The sequence below is a fragment of the Labrus mixtus genome, chromosome 8 (assembly GCF_963584025.1).
Source record: "Labrus mixtus chromosome 8, fLabMix1.1, whole genome shotgun sequence".
Classification (NCBI taxonomy): domain Eukaryota; kingdom Metazoa; phylum Chordata; class Actinopteri; order Labriformes; family Labridae; genus Labrus; species Labrus mixtus.
In genome coordinates this window covers 7222221-7247382 of record NC_083619.1, presented here as the reverse complement: position 1 = coordinate 7247382, position 25162 = coordinate 7222221, and the positions used below count along the sequence as shown (strand labels likewise).

General features: G+C 41.4%; 1 protein-coding gene across 1 annotated transcript in view; it reads right to left on the bottom strand.

Moving 5' to 3' along the window:
* The window catches only part of slc6a9 (solute carrier family 6 member 9), an 88194-nt gene that overhangs the window by 58125 nt on the left and 4907 nt on the right, over positions 1–25162 (bottom strand). Inside the window, exon 2 of the mRNA XM_061043992.1 lies at positions 13512–13775. Coding sequence (XP_060899975.1) covers positions 13512–13541 — 30 coding nt within the window. The 5' untranslated portion in view covers positions 13542–13775. The remainder of the gene's footprint in view (positions 1–13511; positions 13776–25162) is intronic.

Genomic DNA, 25162 nt, shown 5'->3' with positions numbered 1-25162 from the left:
GGGGCGACTCCACTGATGGCCAATCATCCTATCTCTCCTGAATCCTTAAAAAAATCCAAATAACAGAAGTAATGTTTTGTCACCTCTGTAAACATTGTCTTATACATGTTATGATCTCAATCACTGCGTTTAACTCTTCATCAACTCAGCATGACATTCACTCTGATTTCAAATAAACAGAAGTTCCCATTTGGACCATCATGACCAATAAAACAGAGGATTCTTTAGGCCGTGGTTTACTGCGATAGATCGCTATGAGAAGACCCGTCAGCAAAGACACAGAGATGTTAACAATGAGTGTCACCACTGGTGACCATATATGGTCACAAAAATCAAGAAGACAGCTCAAAAGCACAATGTAGGGCTACCAAAGAGGGATTAAAAACCAATGGGTGACTTTGCTGTGGCAACGTCCACTCCTTAGATACAGTCTATGAAAAAACATTACAATGAAGTGATTGGAAATCTGTCTGTTGTTGTGGTGATTTTGGATTTCACTAACTGAGTAAATGAAATGAAGTCAAATGTAAAATCCTTCATATAAAGACACTGCCTCACAGCATAAAGTCTCGTGCTTTAACATCCATGGATCAACCTGCTTTTGCACCGAGAGGCTTATCTCACAGGGAGACAAACAGGCCTCTCTGGGCTTATTACATCCTCCTCGATCTATATATCTGTCCCTTACAGCAATTAGGTTAATATCTGTTCACCTCCTGTTAACGCAGCACGCCTGTGATGGGACGTCTGACTGCGAGACGGGCCTTGCACTGGAGGAAGTATCGACAGTCCTGACTCTCTCTCTTCCCCTCCTGAGCGGTTCACGTGAGGGGAAAAAACTCAGAGCAGAGGGCAGAACAGCTGAGAGGAGATATTAGAAGAGAAGTGAAGTGAAGACGGGATGACATAACGGAGGGGAAGAACAGTGAGGAGAGAACTTCACAGGATTAAGGTTCACAATACAGGACGAGCACCACGGGTGCCTCGGAGCAGAAGAAAAGGGGAGAAGCACAAAAAGCTCAGTTTTGCAACAGCAGGTCGGCTTTGTCCGCTGCAACAAAAGGACAAGGACATGTGTTGAGGCGCAGTTGAAGGGAAAATCAACCTTTCTTGTTCAGTCCGAAAGAGCTCGCTCTTTAATTGGACGTGGGGAAAGAGAGTGTTTCAGAGAGGAGAAATTGAGGGAAAACATCAGTTGCAAAGTGGATAAAAAGAAAAGAGAACAGATAAAAAAAAAAAGGGCTTAAAAATGTGATAAACAAAATACTAATTACATGAGGGATGTTTGTCCTGCTGTCCAGCTGACCTGAGCTGAACACGACCCAACACGGCCACTCTGGGCACCCAAGGGAGACAGACAAATGACGGAGAGCAAGACAGGAGAGCAGAAAAAAAAGAGAGAACAGAGAGACATTTCCAACGCTTGGTTTAACCTGAAGTTTCCATGATAATTTCTCTACCCATCCCTCACTGCTTTGGCTGGGAGGGCCCCAGCTGTTCGGTCTGTATAAATAGCGTGAGGCTTCGGCTCGGACCCCCGGGGAGAGCGGGGCTCATTGGAGAGAAGGCATGGGAACAAATCGGGCCGGAAAAAAAGCACACAACATACACATTTTGACAAACATATGGGACCGTTGCTGAGGATGAAAGTGAGGGACATGTGACTTAAGTTGGCCTCACGTGGCAGAAGTCACTGTCGCGCTAGAAATGTGATGAGCAAGAGCAGAACGGAGAGAGAGAAAGAGATATGAAACATGTCTTCTTCGTTTATTATATATCCAAGACAAACATGCTTTAACAACAAAAGATAAGATCCAAAAGACATTTGTATCAAAAGAGGAAATATCTTCTCAGGAAAACAAAGCGAGCTTCTCGTCTACATTTGTACCTCCATGCAGAAATACACAAAGGACTGAGCCGTCACTTTAACTTGGGTGTCCAGGCTCTTTGAAATCCACCTTTCTGCAGTTTCCAAAGTCAAGAGCTCCTCAAGCCAACATAATGGAGGAGTCCTTAAAGAACGTCTACGTCTCCATGATGATTATGCAAACTCCATCTGCTGATGAAAATCATGTGATATGATTCAGAGCAGCGACTTAATGGACCTTGCAATGACGTCTTTCTTAAAGTTGTTTCAGATTAAACATTTGAGTGGGTGGGGGGGGGGGGGGCACCTTGAAGAAACAGGATGGTTTCTTTGGAAAGTCAAAGTGGAGATGTGATAACCTGTATGTATTAGTCTCAAACTGTCGACTGTTAGTGTTATAGCACGCAGTCATGTGAGAAATAAAAGGCAGTCACACATGGCAGTATCCACACAGTATCCAGGTGGCGGTAACGCTTGAAACTGCAGAAGAAGAAGCTGATGCAACAAAACGCAAAGAGAAGAAGAAGAACAACAACAACACGGCAGAACTGGGTGACCGTCCGGCGTTTTAAAATCAGATCTGTGTGGAAACTTTAGCTTGTGAACACGTGCGTTGTTTTTATTCATTCAGACGAAAGATTCATGACGATTAGGCTCGCATTGTGTCTGCCATACAAATAGATGAGGAATTGTTTAGTCAAACTAACTAGATCAGTGTTTTTGTTTACATCTACCTCCACTGCCCATGTGGGGGAAAAGTCAGTCTTCAAAGATGTAGTTTCACTTTTACCTTGTAGTATAATGGAAGAAAGCAATAACTGTGATTACCAGTTTTCATCTCACATGGAGGCAAATCATTTTAGAATCCGGCAGATCATTTCAAGAGTAACAGCTTGTGAGCACAATTATCTTTTTAATTTCTTTTCATTTGTCTTATTTCGTTACTTAAGCAGTACAGTGTCGAGGAAGACGTTGTTTTGTAATTGTCTAGGTGCTGTTGGATTGTGTAAACAGCTACACAGAAGAATTTTGTTATTTAAGAATTCAGAAGAAAATATTGCTGAGCGAAAACTACCAATGGAGTAGCAGAAGAGAGCCTCCACTCAGCGCCGTAGAAGGCCGGAGATCAAGCTGTGCGGATAAGCATCAACATCAGAACATTTTTTTGATCCATCACACGGGCTGACCGAGTGCTCTTCTTCCATGATGACATTATTTTCCAAATAACAGCTGTTCCCCAGCAGTGCTGCACTTTGTTCTCAAACAGCCTCATCATGTTTGACGATTAGCAACACGGAACTTTTCTATCTTCTTTTTGATATCCGAAACCGTGTTTTTTTTTATCAAACAGATGAACGCAGCATTGATATCAATTTTCTGTGTGAACGGGACAAACGAGAGGCAGAAACCGAGAGCGCAGGCAAAGTGATAAATAACAGGGAGGCCTGCAAGCAGGCAGGAGAGGGCCGTTTGGCCCTGAGAAAAGCCGACCCCCCCTCGTCTCAGGCTTACAGCTGCCATTCAACACCCCCCACACACAAAGTGCCAGGGAGCAGGTTGGGTTCAAGCGCAACAAATTACCTAAATATGGTTCTGAAAAGCGCTTTGAGAAGAGTTCAATCGGAAACCGTTGAAAATGATCATAATACTAAAGGAAACGGGGGGAGATTTAAGACCCTGTTGTGTGGACACAATGACACAGCCCTGTCCATAATTTCACTGACTTCAGAGAGAGGAAGAGTGTGAAGTCGCCTTCTTTCGGACTTGCTTGTATTTTTTGTGGAGTCGGAGGGAGGGGGAGCCATTAAACCAGGAAAAGAAGGCGAGAGGAAGAAAATCTGAAAAACGACATTTTCAGCCTGAGTGGTTTTTCCGAATGAAATCTAAAGGTCCAGAAGACAATGGACTCTTTTTAGGGGAGGGGGTTAGTTGGTTGTTGGTGAGTTACCTTTTAAATGGTGCCCAGCAGTGGACGTGTTTGGCATTTGTGGCTCTGGTCCCTCAATTGTACATTCGCCACAGTGGCTGACGTTTAGTTGACGTTGGGCACACCCGAGCCACCTACCCACTGTTTCTCCTCATTCAGGGGGTCAGTCGGGGGGGTACACATCAGAAATCATGTCTGCCTCTCTGTCCCACACCCCACCTGCCCTCACAGCTCTCTCGCTCGCCCTCTCTCTCTCTCTCTCTCTCGGTTCACATCTGTTTGTTGGCCTCTTGCCCCCCAGGCAGACAACTCGGTTGCTGAGCACTGCTGTTAACTAAAGTGGCTGACTGTTAACTCAATATGTTTCTTACATAAGACAGAAATGTGATGAAAGCTGGAAAGAAATGGTCTAGCTTCACCTGGAAAAGGTGTACTCCACTCATATGGGGCCACCTCACAGTCAACCAAATACAGAAGAGGGCAGAAGCTATAAAGAATAGTGGGCAACTTTCAAAATGTGCATGTTGATTATGACTCAAAACAAGCCACGATATGAAAGAAAGCTAACTTTTTTAAAAAACAGATTAACACATCTCTTTTGGGACCAAAACTGGGCCTCGAGCCACAGTTTGAGCTGCACAGTTTTTTCTCAGTTTAAGAGCCTTGAGTTACCGAACAGATTGTGTGTTTCTGACTTTATTATTCAGAATAAAAACAGAACAAGGGTCGGCTGAATACATTCCTGTCTCTGTGTTGAAGTTTTGTTCTTTGTGAAGTTTGTGTGAACGCGTCGTGTATGTGTTTATGTGCGCTAACATATCTGTGCAGAAATCTCAAATATGTTTATGTGTCTGTGGTATGTGTGGATCTAATGTAAAGTGTGTCATTGGCTGTGTGTGTGTGGATGTGTGTGTGTATGAGCGCGTATGCATGTGTGTGACCTGAGGGAGGTTGTGGCTGTGGGTACCACTATTTATTTCCATTTAGTTTCCACTTCACAGCCTACAGCACACATTAGCCACACAGCCCCTGGGAAATGCCCCACACACACACACACACACACACACACACACACACACACACACACACACACACACACACACACACACACACACACACACACACACACACACACACACACACACACACACACACACACACACACACACACACACACACACACACACACACACACACACACACACACACACACACACACACACACACACACACACACACACACACACACACACACACACACACACACACACACACACACACACACACACACACACACACACACACACACACACACACACACACACACACACACACACACACACACACACACACACACACACACACACACACACACACACACACACACACACACACACACACACACACACACACACACACACACACACACACACACACACACACACACACACACACACACACACACACACACAGATCAGACGGGTAATCAATAGGGATCATCATTTACAGTAATCTATTGCCTTATGGACAATAAAATACTCGCTGATTCAATATTTTTCATGGTCAATTCTGATGTCAAGTTTGGATAAATATACGGAGCATTTGTTTTATGTTGCTAAACAATTTACAGGCAGCATTTTCAGATCATTACATGAAGTGTTTACTGAGTGACTTGATGAATAGTAAAACTTTATCTGAGTACACTCTGAAGATCAATGAGTACGTTCAAATGATGATGATGAAAAAGTCTAATTATTGGGTTAGTCGGACTCAAACTGGACTTTAAAAATACATGTAAACATTTTCCTCCGAGTCATACCGAGTCTAATTTCTTAAAGTGGGACTGACACACCTTGATAATGCGGTTACTATAGTCGATCTACTCTAACATGCATACACCTCAATCAGATGCAAACTGGTTGAGTTGTTCTGAGCATGCTCCACAGTTCCTGTGTCAGCTCTTACCCGGAAGCAGAAAAGCATGAATGCATAGAAGAAAGCCGGGAAGAAATTGAAGGTAACGACATGCAGAGAGCTTGAGCAAGAATGTACGAAATGTACGGAGCTGTAAGTTTCTCCATGTTTTCACCAGTCGATGCAGTTTGCCATTAAAACCCTGTTTTTTAAACGTTATCACCGTAGTTTCAGGAGCCGCATTATATCTCAATGAGAATATTTTCCTGTTAAAATAAAGCTAAAAAAATATTGATTAATAATTTGACTAAATAGTTTAAAGCATGACCTTCTATTTTTGTAGAAGCTGTTTAAACATGAATCTAGTCTGAAAAATAGGCTAAGGTGAGATACTTACTGAATTATTATTTAGTTATATAGAATATCAGTCCAATAATCAGTACTAAAGACTGCAACATCCTGAGTTTAGAGCCCATATGTGGAGAAAACCTAACAGGTTTTTTTTAAGTATTATCCATCAAAAACAACTGGAGAAATAAGTTTGTATGTGGAGTATCCGTTCGTAAAGTGCCAGAAAACAAAGTGTGACATTAGAATGAGTCTTGATCGTCCCCCACACTCTAAGAAGATCCTATAAATTGTGGATGTTAAATAAAGTGAGAACATTAAAAGTCTTGCCAAAAGGAAACTTTGATCAGAAGCCGGTGTTAGCTGACCTCGTTCTCTGTTCAGACATCATGGTGATGGAGGGGCAGTAGTGGTCTGTGCAGCCAGGCCTTTGAATGCAGCGCTCAGAAGACAAATAAGTAAAAAACGTCCGTCCAACTCCTCCCTCTCCTCCTGCTTCTACTCCCACATCCCTATACATCCATCCACATAGCAGACATCATAAAGACGAGCAGAAAAGAGGTAACTAAGGAGTGGAAACAAAGAGACAGCTCAGGACAGTTTAAAGGCCAATGCCAGGGCACCATCTGCTCATCTGTCCAGTGGAAGTGGAGGCTTCCAGGGCGGTTCAAGACAGTGCAGGAAGATTGAAGAGAGGGGGCCTTTTTTTTTTTAAACAAGCAGTCGAATGAAGTTTGGACAGAAAGAGTCCCGGCAGAAGGCGACCGGCCGAGCCAAGCGGTAGCAGGAAGCGAGCGCCTTGTGTTGTCACAAGATTTACGCTGACGGGTCCATCTACCAACCATCTGGGCCGGTAAATTTACCCAGAGTGTAAAGAGAGGGCAGGGAATACTAGCAGTATGTGGAGAAAACATTTTCACCCTGCATAAAAAGAGTTAAAGATGAGTGAATTTAACATGAGGGACAGGAAAAGAGTTGTTCCAATCAGATCCACATCCCATACTACCAAAAAACACGGGATCGGGTGTCAGCAACTGTGTTCAGATCTGATGCTATAAAACCACGAGCCTGCACACCGAGCCATGCTATACAGTCAGCATGGAGACATAAAGGCTGTCACATGTAAAAACGGTTTCATTTGTTAGATTACACAAACAAACAACAATGTGGTAGAAGCAGATTTAACGACAAGTCGGTCTTCACTTCAAAAAGTGTTTCGAAAACACTTTACAACACAGCAGGTGCAAGGGCCTGCAAGCCAAGTTTCTGCTAATAGCCACTTATAAATTGAGAGTTCAAGGCGGGATCTTTCCCTCCCTGTTACGCCTCGTTTGCCGTGTGTAACACATGGACGTGGAATACAATGAATCAGCCTCCGATCCGCCATCGGAGGCAGCAACAGATGCATACATAACAGGGGCAGTTGGAGCCAGGGAACAGGGCTGTGTGTGTGCATGTCTGAGTGTCCGTGCATGTAGAGCTCCCGTTGTTTACACGCCAACGTAACACAATGTGAAATCTCACACTGTTGTGGATGCAATCAATAAATACAAAGGCATAATGACGAGGAACTTTGTTACAAGGCTGTAGACGAATTGCAATCTAAAATGGGCTAAAGTTGATGAGTCCTTATTTTGGGCTCTTTCCTTCTGTTTTAGCTTCAAAACCTTTACATGTAGTCTTACCTGAGGTTTTTAATGGGAACCAAATGAATAGGCCCCCTCCTCCTCCTCTCTAAAACACAATACACAGAAATGAAAACCAGTAAAACACTACATAAAGCAGAGGAAAACTTAAGACCCAAAAAACATGGATATTAATAATCCAGGTCCAGACACTCAGGATTGTTAGAAAATTATAAAAGGCCTTTAACCCATTGGGCTAGAAACATTAAAGTACACAAACGCGTATCGGCTTGCGCCTTCTTCAGGGTGCACCCTGCAGTTTCAGGTTGAAACCATGGTGTATCCAATGTTCTTCAGCCGACACAGAGGAGAGAGAAATGTCAAAAATCTTCTATTCTTCTACACAATTGTAAGGTAGTCCTAGATGTGTTCATTTATTATATTTTGTACATGAGACTGACCGTCCAAATACATAATAATAGAAAGTTCTCAGTCAATCATTCTCTGAACCTCTCCATAGAAACTGAACTTGGTAAATCTGCATTTTCTTTTGATGCCTCATATTCATGGAACGCCCTCCAGCAAACTCTGAAGATTGGAGTTCTTCCCTCTCTTGCAGAGTTCAGGATTTTGATTTCTAGCCACTTTGTTTCAAATTGTAAGTGTTTTAATTGTTTAATTGTTTTTGATTAATAAGTGTTCGTCGTTGTTTATTTGCTTGTTTTTAATAATGACTGCAATCTCGACGCCATTGGAAAAGAGGGAAAGCTCGATGACCTGTCGAGAATAAATAAAGGTTTGAATCAAATTGAAAAATGACAGCAATCAAATCACAAATCAGCCGGTTTAAATTACACAGCTGTGAATTTTTCAGTCTCACACTAGGGTCAGAATGGTACATGCTATCGGCCATTTGACTGACTTTGTATTGAAAAGGACAAAAATGGTATTGAAATATAATGTAAGAATTTTCCGACAATTCTGGAGATAAATATGAAAAAAGGACGGAGAGAAAGTATGAAAAGAGGCTGAGGAAATGTGGGGAACACAACACACTTGAAGTGACAGTTGGCGATGGGAGACCGAGCTCTTGGATTCAGCCCATAAACACAACCACACTTTCTTTCATTCTTCGATGACGTCTCCAAGCCATGACTGACACCACTGTTTAGCCCGACTGAAGACACTCATCACAGCCATTAAGCGGCAGTAGTGTTTAAGTGTGTGTGTGTGTGTGTGAGCAGTTGACCACAGTCATGGTTGGTTAATCTCCCCGCTCCTCTGCACCATGTTGACCTTCACAGATAACACATGTATGTCTACAACAAACATAACCTCTGACCTGGTTTTTGAGAATGAGTAACTGATAATTGTTCAGAGAAATTTGGTTTTAAAAAAACGAAACAGTCTACAATAGGGATGCAACTTAACGTCTCCAGGCAGTTAAACATCTGTACACATAAGAGACCATTTAAATCAGTTAAAAAAAAAAAGACGAAGTGTGCGTAAACTGAACAGTGAGGGACGCTATCTTCTTTTGATGTTCCAGGTCCTGACGTTTCTCACATCAGGAGCTGAATAAAGGTGTACAGACAGCGGTGGATGATGCACCGCTAGTGCTCCCACCTGCATACCGTAGTATGTATGTGCCGACAACTTTAGCAAACTAGATTAGCATGTGCTGTCGATAAACCAGAAGGTCTCAGTCTCTTGATCATGTTCATGTCAAAGAGTAGTTTCTCCGCAATTGACTTGAAGTTAATAAGAGAGAGATAGAGACGTTACGGAGCTGGGTTATTGTCCACAACCTCACAATTCAATTCCATTTCAATTTGGGTCACGATTCGATTCGATATTGATCAATATGCTTTGATATCGATTAATAATACACACAGATGACAGAAAGGCCAGATAACTCCTCACAGTACCTTCTGATATTTGATAATTATGTGGGCATTATTTGTATTGGTTTAGAACAAACTGACTCAAAAATGTGTTTTATCATTTCATTATTCTTTAATAAACAAAGAATTAAAACAGCCCTATTATGGACAACGTAACACACAGTGCTACGCCTATGAAAGAACTTATTCCTCTTCAGAAGGTGCTCATACACACATAAATATAGTTGACATGTTTGCCTGTTTTCTTTTCTTTTTTAGAATTCAATAAGGTAAGGTCACATGTCTTCACCCAGGTGTCTGTTCAGTTTTGAATTCCCTGCCAAATCTACTGCGTTGACCTTGGACACGGAGACATGTTGGCCTGGGAACAAAACTTTCCAATTTCATGAGCAAGCAGAGTCGCCAGCTGTGACCGCTTGAGCCAAAATCTGAAAATGAGTCTTGATAAGACGAGGCTCTTGTCCAAAGATGGTGGGCTGATTTACTAACTGTGGATATTAGTAGTGCACTTCTCATTTAGTCCTTTTACTTTGATTTGTATCCTTTTTCAAGTTCCAGTTTAGCACCAAACAAAACTGCACCTCTGCAGCTCTGAGTCTCGAGTGTTACCAAACTGAAACTGAACAAAAACACCAAACTGGTGTAAATCTTAAGGCTTGGGTACATCACTGATGGGGAGGGGGAGTACAGAGAACTCAACCTGGACACTCCTGAGGGCCTTTTATGACTCTGTGGTGGCATCAGCCATCCTGTACGGAGTGATCTGCTGGAGCAGCAGGACTACAGCTGCAGACAGGAACAGACTAAACAAACTGGTGAAGAAGGACAGCTCTGTCCTGGGCTGCCCCCTGGACCCTGTTGAGGTGGTGGGAGACAGAAGGATGATCGCAAAGCTATCATTTGCCATCATTGACAACATTTTTGTCAAAACTGCAGCTCTCAGTTGATCTATTTTTTTAAATCTATATTGTGGTATCCATCTATTTTTTTTACATTTTTATTTTTTATTTAAACTGGGACTGTGTTCACTTGTTGTTTGCAATCTTTGCTCTTTGGTGCTGTAACGGTGTAAATTTCCCCGTTGTGAGATAAATAAAGGATTATCTTGTCTTATCTTATCTTATCTTACACGTGTAAGATTTAGAGTTGTCCTTAAGGGTCTTTCTTCTATGTTAAGTCATGTTATTGTAGTTTTTTAAATGTAAACCAGGTGGAGGTTTAAGTCCACAGCAACAGCTGAAGGTCAAGACAATGATTTTTAACTTGAAACACTTTTATTTGGTGCACTACCAGTTTGAATGATTATGTCTGATTTAGGATTTAGAGAAGAGGAGACCTCTGTGAATAGTTGTGAACGATAAATAGTGAAGGAATCTTTACCTTATAAAAAGGTAAAGATCTACAAATGAGCCAACGGCTGCTGACCTCGCAGCCCCTGCCTATGGCGTGTGTCCAGAAAAGCATCAGAGAAACGCTGAACTTTAAAGATAAACTGCAGAGTTTGAAGAGTTTAAATCAACAGGGCCGTTTGTTTTTGAGATACGGAGAACTTCCAGGAAGATTTCTGGCAAAAAACCTAAATAGAAATTAAATGGTAACTTAGAGACCTGCTCTGAAAGTTCACCGCCTGCAGTAGTGTGGGTTCTACATTTCTCTTTGTGTCCTTTAATACAGCTATAATGAAGAAAAGTTCTGAGATGTGTCAACTCCAGATCTTCTCATTTGCTTATTGGAGTTGTCTCTTTGTTGGGGCAGCCCAAGTTATGACTGTTTTCCAACACTTGAGTCTCTTTTTAACTGACTGATCGCTCATTTTCAGCTTTAAAATTAAGTATAAAACTTGACTCAAATTAGCTTCACTTCATGTGACATTGAACTATAATCTGCCCTTTGTTCTTTATTTTTTTCCTCATAATGCATCCCTGAAATGGTGCCATCACATGCAGATAACTCATGAAAACACACAATATCTCTTGAATACTTCAGTAGACCATAGACTGTAAATACGAATGGACAAAGCCTGAGTGACGTCAGCCATCTGTTACAGCAGGGGGCTCTGGAGGCAGCAGCCGCCATGCTGGAAATCCTGTCTCAGCCTCACTTTCAGTCAACCTAAAGACAGGCTGAAAGCTGGAGCTGAGGCGGGTTTGAAGCCTCCTGACGAACTGTTGCATCGCACCCACCTGTCAATCATGTCAGTTGCGCCAAACTATGAATAACACGTATTGTTAATTAAATCAAAACAGATGCTTTAAAAAAATAAATTCACCCCCTGTACAGTACATACCCATGAGGACAATAAATAATCAGACCTATTTTGTTTTTTTTACCAGGCTGTAAACATGTTAATTTCTGCTGTAAAAACTGTCTTTTTTTAAATGGGGTGTGTATGTGACTTCAGGCCTCCCTGAGCCTGCCTCAGGATTTTGCACTTCCGAACTGTCTTCACTTTTTAACACCGGAGGTTGCCGCTTGCATCACATGCATTCAGCCATTGTTAGCTTAAATGCCCCTGGTGGCCTTGATGAGTCATTACAGTCTCTATAGATGTAACCTCCACAGTTTAACTGGCAGCTCTGAGTGTGGGAGGGCCAACAAAAAGGTTAGAACGCCATGGTTACCGGAGAGAAACTGGAGAATATGTTAAACTGACTCGTATAGCGCTTTTACACTACATGTCACATTTGTCCGTTCACACCTCATTCATACACTGATGGCAGAGGCTGCTCTGTAAAGAGCCCAACTGCCTATCAGGACTGTTCCATCACACACATTTACACGCTGCAGGAGCTGGGGATCAAACCCCCGACCTCTCCGTTAAGAGACGCCCACTGCCGCCCTTACATTCAGAAAAATACAAATCCCTCTGGATAATTACATTTAAATCACATGGATAACCTAAACTAATCCAAACCTACAGAACTTTTTAAGCAACTTTCCAGCAGAGCCTTTCTTTGCAAAAGATTGATCTGCAATGAGTCACTGAGCTGAAAACACAGACAAACACATACAAAAAAAAAAAGTTCCTAGAAAAAGAATCAAATCTCAACCACCTTCAAATGTTGTGTGAGAGTGACAGGGGAGAGCGGGAGAGGCTGATAACGCCCCCCCCCCTTCACTTCAGACGCTGCGCTCTCATTTTAATGTGGATATGCATCTGAAAAGGACACAGCAGAGGGAGAAAGAAAAAAAACATTGGGGAGGAAAGCAAGGCTTCAAATGAGCGAGAATGTCAGGAGAGAGTTGGAGCTTGGAGTTTGTGTTTATCGCCGACTCAAGACGGACTGAAGGGAGGGAGAGAGAGAGAGAGAGAGAGAAGTGACCTGACTGCCAATGACGCCAAATCTCTATTTAAAGCTTCACCAACAGCACAGGCCTGGCACTGTATCCTTTACCTCTTGGCCTTCTCTCTTATCAGCAGCCTAAGAAAGCTGAAAACACGTTTATTGTTTCAGATTACCAGATCTCTGTGAGAGCAGAGACGAGGGGTGGGAGAGAAGTTTCTATGGTTAAGAGTGTTTACTGTTGCCATGTGGAGCAGCAGGTGATGACAGCTCGGTCTGCTGCACTCAAACACCAGCAGAGTGATCTTAAATCAGAGGGGAATCTGCAGGTTATCAGTGCAAACGCATGTATCTGTGATGGGTCAAAGATAAACAAGACGTTGGGTAATGTGGGTCAAACTCGAGGTCAGATGAAAAGATTAAATGTCTCCAGGAACAATTTAAGCACCAACCTCTGTTTCAGAGTATTTAAAAAAGAAGAAAAAAAACAACAACAACCGTAGAAGCGGAGTAAAAGGTGAAGATAGGGACACAGAGAGTGGAGGTCCAGCAGTTGCATCTCACCCGCGACCACCCATGTGTGGTGTCCCTGTTTGTTAAGTGCGCCTGTGTGTGTGTTCACTGAACTAAAGTCAAACTTACCAGGATCCCGGCAAACTGCTTCTCTTCCATCCTTCTGGACCTTGTCGGCAAAGATCCCCTGCCTCTCTGCCCCACTCTCTCTCTCTCTCGCTGGATGGACTCGTCCGCCTCTGGCTGTCACAGTCTGAAGTTTTCTGAGGTGGCGTTCGCTCGAGTGTCCCGGTCCCCCCTCGTGCTGCTCCTCCTGCGTTGTTTTTGCGAGTGTAGCTGGAGTGGCGTCGCTGCTTTGTGTTAATTCTGCCCTAATCCAGAAACTTTTCTATGCTGTGAAAAGGACATGTGACAGGCAGAAAAAAAGGGGGTGGAGGGAGGAGAGGAGGGGGAGAGAGGGGAAGGTGGGGGAGCAAGGCAACACTTGGTTTAGTTACTTGTCCCCTTTGCCAAGTTCAAAACAATTCCTCTGTCTCTGTACGTGACCTTCTTTAAGGTAAACATCGATACACTGTATACATATAACCAATAGTCAACTCTGGAAGTTCAGTAAAGTCATATACAGAAATGCAACTTGTAAGAAATGAGCATGAGACGATGCAGAGGAATAATCTAGAAAACATGTAGTAACAGATTTGCATTTTATAGCAAAGCAGCTGCCATAACAAAGTGGCCTTTTGTGCAAAGAGATTAACTGTTAGGGGAAGGATTCGACCGCCCAGTGACTGCTGCTGTACGAGGGCCAGGCCGGGACCGAAGACTCAAAAACAGCCTGGACTCAGAAGAAAGAGAAAGAAAGAAAACACTCCGGTTTGACTGACATGTATATGGAATGTTTGAAATCTTCATGCTTCAACCTCTAGACGGGATCATTTCAGACTCTTAACTTCCTGTTCCCTCCCTGTAACATTTTACCCATGATTCATTTGAGTTTAAAATATAAAGAGTGTGTTGATAGACGTAGATATTCAATTCTAGCAATCTCATTTAGATTTTAAATAAAGTAACAGGCTTCTTTATTTCCCGACTAATGAATAAACAACGATGAAGTTAAATGAATCATATTTGATACACAACTTTCTGATACCACTTCATCCTTATCCTTCCTAAAAACCCTGATGATTATAACCAGATGAATGTAGATGAATGTCGTGCACTTCGCTTTACCATGGGCGGAAATCATTCCTCATATGACCCCATCTATATCTATATATATCTCAGCATGTTTGCACTGCTCACCACTGAACTGACGTCTCATTCAGTCTTCTTCATATGACTCTTTTTTTATTTTGTCTTTATTGTGGATATCTAATGTCATACGTTTTGTACATAGAGAGCTCAGAGCACACCTGGCCAACAAAGATTCTGACTCTGGTATTAAAATGTGTTTCATATTTGACACAGCAGGTATTAAAGGTCTAAATGTGTGCACCAGGCATTCCATTGAGCCATGCTTCTCTTTTGCTTATTAAAGTGAACTCATGAAAGGATTAACGTGTGATATATTAGGAGTGGAAACTGGAATATTTGAGGCCCATATTGTGTTTTCTATATGCAATATGTTGTAACTTAATTGGAGTCATTGGATGTTTACATGGGGTCACTTGCTCATTATTTTCTGTTCCCAATTAATATTCACTCAAACTGACCAAGTAAGAAATTATAAAAATCCAAAATTATTTTGGTTTCTGAGTACAATTGTAGACAGCAAATGAGAATTAACACGAAGATGGAACAAAAACAGTCAAGAAGATTCAAAATGAAAAGAAACGAGTCTCACAGGGGGGAGTGAGACATTTGAACTTCCAGTGGCCATTTTTTTCCCAGCAAATTGAAAAAAAATAAACACTCATGTATAATATATGATCTAAAACCAAACATTTCAGAGAATTTTCTGATAATGATTTGATGGTTTAGGCATTACAGGGTCAATAAACCGGAGTCCTATGGAGTGTAGAGTGATTTAAAAACGGAGAAAAGCAGCAAATCTTCATACTAGAGAAGCTGTATACGATGGTTTCGACTTCAGAAAAGTTTATCCGTTAAATTGGGATCCATTTTCTCTTGAAAACTAACTTGTTAATCAAACTGTTGTTTCAGCTTTAGTAAACACTCAAAACTTGTCTGCTTACATAACTTCTTTGGCGCTGATATGCTGCAGAAAGCAAACAGAGACAGAGAGACGGTGCTGATACAGCAGCAGCAGCAGCAGAGGCTCAGGAGGGGAAGCAGCTCAGAAACATGTTTTGGTGTTTTGGTTGTGGAGCATTCAGGCGTGTGTAATGTCGCTGCACTTTGACATCTCAAAGCACTTTTGTTATAAATGCAGAGAGAGATTTCTGATAGAACAGACATAGCTGAGCTTACAGTTATACTGTTCAGGTTGACAGGACAGGACGGTGGGGGGGGGGGGAGTCAAACGAGTGTACACAGCGTTACCTTAAAGTATTCTCAAAACCAAATCTCAAGCTGAAAATGACCGCAGTTACCTGTCACAGAGTCAAGGGGTCATATGAAGCTGAGGCCCCCAGAGATGTTCCAGCACCATCTATTATTCCTCCTGACAACACTCCTAATACCTCAACTTGTTGGTTCTCACTTCTTCAACCGCTGAGGGCCGACTGCTCATCCTTTGTGGTAACTCTTCCTCTACCTCTTGAAACTGAAGCTGCACAAACAAGACACATGGTCGTTTCACAAGTGGAAGTTTCCACCGTTACACTCGACTCGCCACACTGTTGTTGTCAGCTGTGGTGATGGTCACAAGGTCAATAACCACATTTTTCTTTTTTTAACAAACAATTAGTAGAGATTTGATGAAACAGCCTTAAAATCTGAAGCATTGGATCAGTACATATAGAGTGGCTTAAATGAAATACCAATACAGCACCATGTGTATCAGAGACATTCAATCCATCAGTCAATGAATCTTAATTTGAATAGCACCAATTTAAAGCCAATGGTATCTGAAGACACTTGACAAAAAGAGCAGGTCTAGACCATACTGTCTATTATATCATGTATTCATTATACTGGTAGGCCTACTAGATCTACTTTTAATATCATTGGTTGATTGAAGGCTTTACATGTAATTTTTTTTCCAAGACAAAAACAAACAAACGGACTAAAGAATCGTGCAACCTGTAAGACAACCTGCGCTTTTAAGTACATGTTTGAAAAGCAGTGGGACATCATTTCTTATGAAGAAAACATACAAAATTCAATGCAAATGTCCAATGCTCCAAAGTAAACTGGTAACATTATGATCCAAAATCCAAAGAAAATTAATTTACAGAGACTTTAAACTGAAGCACAATAAATCTTCCTCTTGGACAAACTGTAAACAACAACATGGGCGTTTTTTGGTAGAAGAAAAAAAACATGGAGATGGTTGACTAGTTGTCAAACAGTTGATGTGTTGACTGACGGGACTAATTCCCTGTTCCTGTTTTAGTAAAAATATAACAGTAGTGTGAGTCTTCAGCATGCTTCGCTTCATGAACAAATCCTCCAGACTGTGTTCTAAAAGCATCCCAGCGAAAGCAGAGAGAAAGTGGCCAAATATAGCCCCCATTCAGTGTCTGAAACATACTACACATGAACACTGCCTCTCACATGTACCGCAGCCTACAGGAACTCAAGAACACCCCCGGGATAATCCATCATACACAGCACGCTGCACACTGATGAAAAGAAGGAATGAAACAGAACTAGGTTCAAAAATAAAAACGGACCTTACCGTCCACGATGTCTGAAGCAAAAAAAAAAAAGAGGAAACTTGAAGACCAGCAGAGAGAAAGCAGCTCAGCCGTGAGAAAGTAACTGGTGTGCAGGCTGAAGTCTGGGATCAAGTCATAGTGCTCTGGCTCCGTCCCACCAGTTGACTCTACCAATGTACACAAGGCGAGGGCTGAGCCAAGCCTATTGGGCCGCAGCAGGAGGAGTGGCAGCGAGAGGTCACATTAAACTCATTGTGAGACCTGACGTGTCTGTTTGTACTAAGGACGACTCGTCCAGGACCCAGACAATCAGCCTCAAGCACTGATTTTATAAAGGCCCAGGGTGGATCAGTGACCAAACATGGAGGACAACTAATCATGAGGTGAAAGAAATACTGAGTTTGTGTAAAATGGTCTCAGTTTGCTTCACTCTGCCTGAGGAAAAGGCCGAGATGTCTGCACCTGTATCTTTGCCTGCCCCTTTCCCCCGTTTCAAACAGTCCCCTGTGGTCTAAATCAGTGGTTCTCAAACTTTTTAGACTGCGTACCACCTCCGAAAATATTTGGCTCTCCAAGTACCACCATAGACGTTAAAATACACTGTATGCCTATTTCTACACACATTTCATGCAAGAGGCAAATTAATTCATAAAAAGAATATTATTTATTATTGACTGCTGGCAGCCACACTGTAGGCCTACTACTTCCCATAGATATCACTCCTTCGCTAGCGAGAATAAAAATAGCGGAACTGCGCAAAAGTTTTGCTTTAAGCTGGGGGTGGAGTCCATGGGAGGAGGGTTTTTTTTTTTTTTTTTACCAGAATCCCACTTGTGACATATATTTGATATTTTATTACATTATTAGATGCCTTTTTTTATCCAATATATTGATTTTTCTTAACCTTTTTTGTTTGTAATTTTTAAATTTGCAAATTCTATCGTCCATTTTTTGGACGTTCATTGAATGCTTGCTTTGTGAAGCACTTGGGGTTTCATGTTGTCTGCACAATATTGGAAGAAAATGAATTTGCAATATCTTTTCTATATGTGTGTGATATATTATTGTGATATGATATAAATAAAGAAAATCAAACCAGATGAATACAGTCTGCTTTTTGTGAACATTTTAAAGACTGTAGACTTGCATCATATTGGAAAGTTGTACGATGTGTGATGACTGTGTTTAATATTTCCATGACATGAAAAAGTGCAGTAAAAAAGCATTATAACTAAAGAGTGCACGTCAGCTATAACTCGGTTATTTATATCTATCTGCTGTTCTTCTGTTTTCACAGAATACTTCTGTTTTCAACACGTCTCTCCTGAACAATAAAAAAAGCTTTTTTTAACTGCTAAACTGGCAACAATTCATCTGAGAGTGGCTGACAGTTAGCTGGAGCTTCATCTGACTGCACCAACATGTTGTTAAAGCATCACATATAGAACCTTGGCCTCCATCCGTTTGGTTCTCAAACTTTGTCTGTCATGCATCCCCTTAGAGGAGGAACATATTTTGTGATATTTCTGTGACACATGGTCACGTGAAGACTTGATATTATTCAGTTATTTCGACTGGGTTATTTTCTTGCAGTATGAATTAAAAACACAAGAGCCCTGACGGCTAGAGAGAGAAAGAGAGCCAGCGCTCATATGCTGCACGGAAATAATTGCCAATGCAAATAATTGCCAATGCATACACTTCCAATGCGAATCAGTGCATACAGAAACTTTGCGCACAGATTAGGATTCCGTGCCCACAGATTGCAAATCAGCATGCACATGTGGCTGCAGCTTGAATTTCTCATCAGCAGTGTGTTTTATAAAGTTACTCCAAAATAACACAACTGTCCTTTTAATGAAGTTCTCCTTGTGATTTGGTTATTACAGCAGGCGACTTGTATAGGGCTGCTTTTAATTCATGATGTAGGAAAACAAAAGCAACAACCAGCTGCACCAAACAAATAAACATCATCAGGGTTCATATTTAAGATGAGACGATGAACTTCAATCATTGCAGGACTGAATAGTGGATGTCTCTCTCTCTATCTCTGATCACCTGCAGAGCACACAAACACACCTATGCAACAGGTATAAAGTGACTGCAGATCGTCCAAGTTTATTGATTGTAGACGGTAAAAGTGGTCAGCCTATACTTTGACGGGCGGTCGAAATACACCAGGGCGGCATATTTTATGTGTTGGAAACCCTAAAATAAACCCATTGCAAAGATTTGTTATCGCAATAGAAAACTTTAAAAGTAACAGTGCTTTCTCACTCAACATGTGCATATTCTACCTGCTGGTTGGAGGCCTGTGAATAATGACCATCATGCTTTCACATCATTTTGATTCAGTCAGAAGAAGCTCCAGTCAGCTATCAGCCACTCTCAGATTAAAAGATGTCACTGAAGTGGTGAAAAAAAAAACGTTTTTAGAAACATTTTCTATACAGAAAAGACCATTTGAAAACAAAGGTGAAATTTGAAGATCAGCAGATAGACATTGAAACATTATTTCTAATATGCACTCTTACGCCTGGTTTACAGCGGTTTCCTGAACATTCTTTTACAAAGAATAGTTTATCAAACAAGCTTGGAAAGGTTGTTATCTGCAGCACTGCAATTCAATTATTTAAAAACAACTTGCTGATAGTAAATGCAGGAAAAGGGAAATAAAAAGGCTGTTAGGAAACAGGTTGTGGTTGTTGATAATTCAAGTGAAATGAAGCAGCACTCTGATTATGCAGAGAGAATACAGACAGGAAACAAAGAGCGGTCCTGAGCCTGCATCAAGCAGCCGAAGATTAAGATGGAAGTGGGTTCTAAATAATTTGCATTTACTATGACTTCATAGTTCAGACTCAACTTTAATCGAAAACCTTGTAGACGAATCCGTCGACCGATTTGTGGGCCCTGCCATCTTGTGGTGGCCGTCTTAACTGCAGTGGTATCTTCAGACTGCTGTTTATTTTCCCCCCGCAAAAGTGTCATAAAAAAGCTTAGCCGTCATCACAACTTGGTACCGAATATTGATTCCGCGACAGTCACTTCGTCCCCCCATTACGCATCCACAACATTCAGATTGAAGGCGAAACACCACAGGGGCGTAAATATCGCGGCTTGGAAAGGCGGTCAGAATAGGGCTTGTGTCAGCAGCATTCTAAAAATATCAGACAGCTGCGGATGAAGGAACCTTAATCAGGCTATCTTAACTTTATTTAGATTTTAGGGAGACACCGTTTAGAAAAACAATGACCGAATGAATTAAAATACTTTTATTATATGTTTGTCTTGGTCAACCTCTGAAGAATACCTTAGTCCTCTGCACGTCCACTGAGTTGTTTTTGAACGCCCGCTCTCATACAGGGATTTGTGCACTCGCCATTTTTTCCAAAGTTAAAGTTTTGTATGACTTATAGAGCATCTGAAGACTCCACAGCTTCTTCCTATTGTCTTTGGAATTGTTGTAAAAAGTAAAGTTAGGTAGAAAGTCATAGTAAAAGTAGAAAATGTTTCACTTTTTTAGGACAGATTGCATTCAAACGCGCTAATTTTCTTACGGAGGTGCCACTGCCGTAATGGCTGCTTGCCAACTACCAATTCTCCCCGGATTCATCTGTACCTTAACAGTCTCACATATTTCCAGAAAAATAAAGTATATAGCCTCAGTTCAAACCTTGTTCCTCACTCTTAAAGTTGTATGTGTAAACACCTCGGTCTCTGCATGGCTATTCTCTCATGTGATATGCTATTTAACACATGACATAAAGGCAGAGTGTGTCTGAGCTGTAACCTAATCAACAGGCTAATTCGATTTTTACGAGACTACTTTTCAAGTGTAATTAAGTTTCAGAGAATCATGTGAGTAGAATCTAATGAAAGCAATTAAGAAACTATGAATAAGGAGAGCTTACTTAATCAATGAAAACAGATGTAAATGAAATGAAACAATAATAAAGGCCTTAATGATAGATGACAATAGAATGTTAAATGTAAAACTACAGAGCAATGCAAAGACATGAGTTAAAAAGAACGACATGGAAGTGTCGGCTAAAGTTACAGAGTCCACTATACGATGCTAAAATGAGATTTTTGTTGCATTTATATCAATGTCACCTGTAGTTCAACAATATCACTGTAAAAACATCAGGTTGAACAGCCAGCAAGAAAATATTCCAAAGGTAAACCTAACAGTCGGGACCATTTTTGTGTGTGCGCTAGTTTAGCAAATAATGTTTGACTGAATAGGCACCATGTTCTAGTAAAGTCCAGCTCTTATTACTTCATGCATGGACATTGTTGACCTGTAGCTTCATCTCGGCCCACCACTTTGGTACTCATAAAAAAAAATGATGGGATTCATCACGCAACATCATTTGGCCCAATTTCCAGCTTACCCAGTACTTTGATTTACAGAATACCTGTTTCACTTTGTGTTGAGTTTAAATGCTGATAAGACAATGTTAGCATGCTAACACGCTAAACAGTTGAACATATACAGCATTGTACCTGCGTAACATTTGCATGATTCTACAATAGCCCTTTTCAGACTGATGTTTCAAGGTGTGATATGTACGTCCCTGTGACGTTTCACCTTCAATTTGAATTTGGCAGAGGCGTAATGGGGGGGACGAAGCGATCCCCCCTCTATGGTTGAATTAGTATCTTAAGGTCTGTTACGGACCACTTGTATAGTAGTGAAAGAACATCCATGCCCTGCTGACACGAAGACCTTTCCAAAGCTATACAATAAGAAAGGCTTTTAAGAAACCTTTATCACAAAGACTAAGAATAGGAATGGGTTTAGTTTAGAGTCCGCCCTTCTGACCCTGATTATCCATCACACCTACAGAAGTATTAGCCTGATGTTTGCGAATCATAAACGGGAGAATGCTACAGAGTAACACATTAAGCACCTTTAGCATTTCTTTGTTAGGGCCTCCTTTTCTGCTTAGGGGATGACCTGTTGTTTCAAAGAACCAAAGGTCACGAGGCACACAGTTAAAAGCTGTTCTGGGTTTGCACTCTACATGCCCCCTATTGCAGTGAGGAGTCCCTTTACCCCTCTCAAACATGTCTGACATACAACACAATGACTGCCAGTGCAAAAATCACAATAGAACATTTTATTGCGGGCCATATTTACAATGTTGTTGGCCTTGCAAAGCAGCTGCGTCTATTATCAATGATGCCGATTTGCAGTAGTATGATTGGGACTTTCCCTGCTCTATTTTGTCATGATAGAGAACCCCTCCTTCACCATGGGAACAGAAACAGAAATATGACAACTGTGGTTGAGTCCTTGTTCAGCATGTTCAGAGCTCAACTGCAGGAGGATGAGATGAGAGGGCAAGTGGAAATTATTTTTCAGTGGTAATCTTATATTTACTGCTGTGGCACAATGTTGGAAATGGAGGAGACCATTGCAGAGACATATAAAATAAAGCAGTGTGTCAGTCTACCAGTAAAAACAAACTGAATCCCTCTGCTAAGACAAACAGTCCAGTTTATGTTTATACCAAGAGAGAATCAGATCACACTGAAAATAAAAAATCCTGCACACTACTCTACTCCTCTCACACTACTCTACTCACCAATTTATTCGAAAAGAATCACTATGTTTTGGTCCCTCTGAACCATTTTCAAGTGTGTTCTCAAAGAATTTCCGATGATCTTCAGTAGACAATGCTCGTTTCAATGTGATAGTTTGATGTCCTACACACCTACTTCATGAGATAGTTGGATGTGTGAACATCAACATCAATACCAAAAGAGAAGAAATGCCTTTTCAAAGTAACAATGTGATGATAATTGAAGCTGCTGTAGCACAATCACACAGAGAAAAGCAAATATCCAAGCAGTGTTCAACCTCACTGCCAATGTAAGGAAGTGAGAGAAGAATTTTATATTAGTGGGATTCATCTCTACACAGTATAAATGTGCAACAGGTACGATATCTATGATCTGGGTATCCTAAACATTCTGTTTACTGATTTTGGTCAGAGTACAATTCCACACCAGTATTTGAGAGCATAAGGGGCGTAACATAAATAATCCTGGATCCCGTCAGTGGTCATTTTAAGGCTGGTACACGACAAACTGACAACAAAGAACAAAAAAAGGCTGCAGCATCGTGTTCTGTCTGACACTGCAGGGCCAAAAAGTCGTACTGTTTACACCAATCTGCCAATTAGTTTGTGCATTCTGTCATGCGTGAGAGGCAATAACACTCCACACCAGCAGGCGGTGGCATTTGTCACACAAATATCAGACATTACACACATTTGGACTGAATATGTCACCTGGTGCTGTAAGGTTCAATTACAGTTATTTAATTTCTCATAAAGAGAAGCAGTTCTGGGGCATAGTCATTTGCAAGCTCGTGTTTTATTTTCTGTCACAGATATTTCCTGCAGTCAGGAGTCAGCCAACCTGGAGTCCAATCAATGAGACGAGATTGGAGGTGTTGGTTAAAGCTGCCCTGCCCTATAAAAAACACACTTCAGTTTTGAGTTTGCTACTCTCAAGAAGCATTGCCTGATGTGAACCATGCCTCGCACAAAAGAGCTCTCAGAAGACCGACGATTAAGAATTGTTGACTTGCATAAAGCTGGAAAGGGTTACAAAAGAATCTCTAAAAGCCTTGATTTTCATCAGTCCACAGTAAGACAAATTGTCTATAAATGGAGAAAGTTCAGCACTGTTGCTACTCTCCCTAAAAGTGGCCGTCCTGTAAAGATGACTGCAAGAGCACAGCGCAGAATGCTCAATGAGGTGAAGAAGAATCCTAGAGTGTCAGCTGAAGACTTACACAAATCTCTGGCACATGCTAACATCTCTGTTGACGAATCTACGATATGTAAAACACTAAACAAGAATGGAGTTCATGGGAGGACACCACGGGGAAAGCCACTGCTGTCTAAAAAAACATTGCTGCACGTTTGAAGTTTGGAAAAAAGCACCTGGATGTTCCACAGCACATCCTGTGGACAGATGAAACCAAAGTTGAGTTGTTTGGAAGGAACACACAACACGATGTGTGGAGAAAGAAAGGCACAGCACACCAACATCAAAACCTCATCCCAACTGTGAAGTATGGTGGAGGGGGCATCATGGTTTGGGGCTGCTTTGCTGCATCAGGGCCTCGACAGATTGCTATCATCGACGGAAAAATTAATTCCCAAGTTTATCAAGACATGTTGCAGGAAAACTTAAGGCCATCTGTCCACCAATTGAAGCTCAACAGAAGATGGGTGATGCAACAGGACAACGATCCAAAGCACAGAAGTAAATCAACAACAGAATGGATTCAACAGAAGCCCAGTCAGAGTCCTGACCTCAACCCGATAGACATGCTGTGGCATGACCTCAAGAGAGCGATTCACACCAGACATCCCGAGAATATTGCTGAACTGAAAAAGTTTTGTAAAGAGGAATGGTCCAAAATTCCTCCTGACCGTTGTGCAGGTCTGATCTGCAACTACAGGAAACGTTTGGTTGAGGTTATTGCTGCCAAAGGAGGGTCAACCAGTTATTAAATCCAAGGGTTCACATACTTTTCCCACCCTGCACTGTGAATGTTTACATGTTGTGTTCAACAAAAACATGAAAACATATAATTGTTTGTGTGCTATTAGTTTAAGCAGACTGTGTTTGTCTATTGTTGAGACTTAGATGAAGATCAGAACACATTTTATGACCAATTTATGCAGAAAACTAGGAAATTCCAAAGGGTTCACATACTTTTTCTTGCAACTGTAGATTGTCAGAGGAGTGCAGTTTTGGCATGTTTGTAAAACCTAGGATCATTGATGCTGATTTGGGATTTTTCTGCTATCCTAAATGTATTTCATGTCATAAAGGGTGAGTGTTGGCTAATCCATCAAGTCATGTCAAGAAGTCCATGTTTTACATGAAACTAGAGAACTAGCAAATTAAATCTTGGAACTAGCTGCTTGACCTAGCAGCCTACAGCTACATCAGGACATCGTTTGTAAAAAT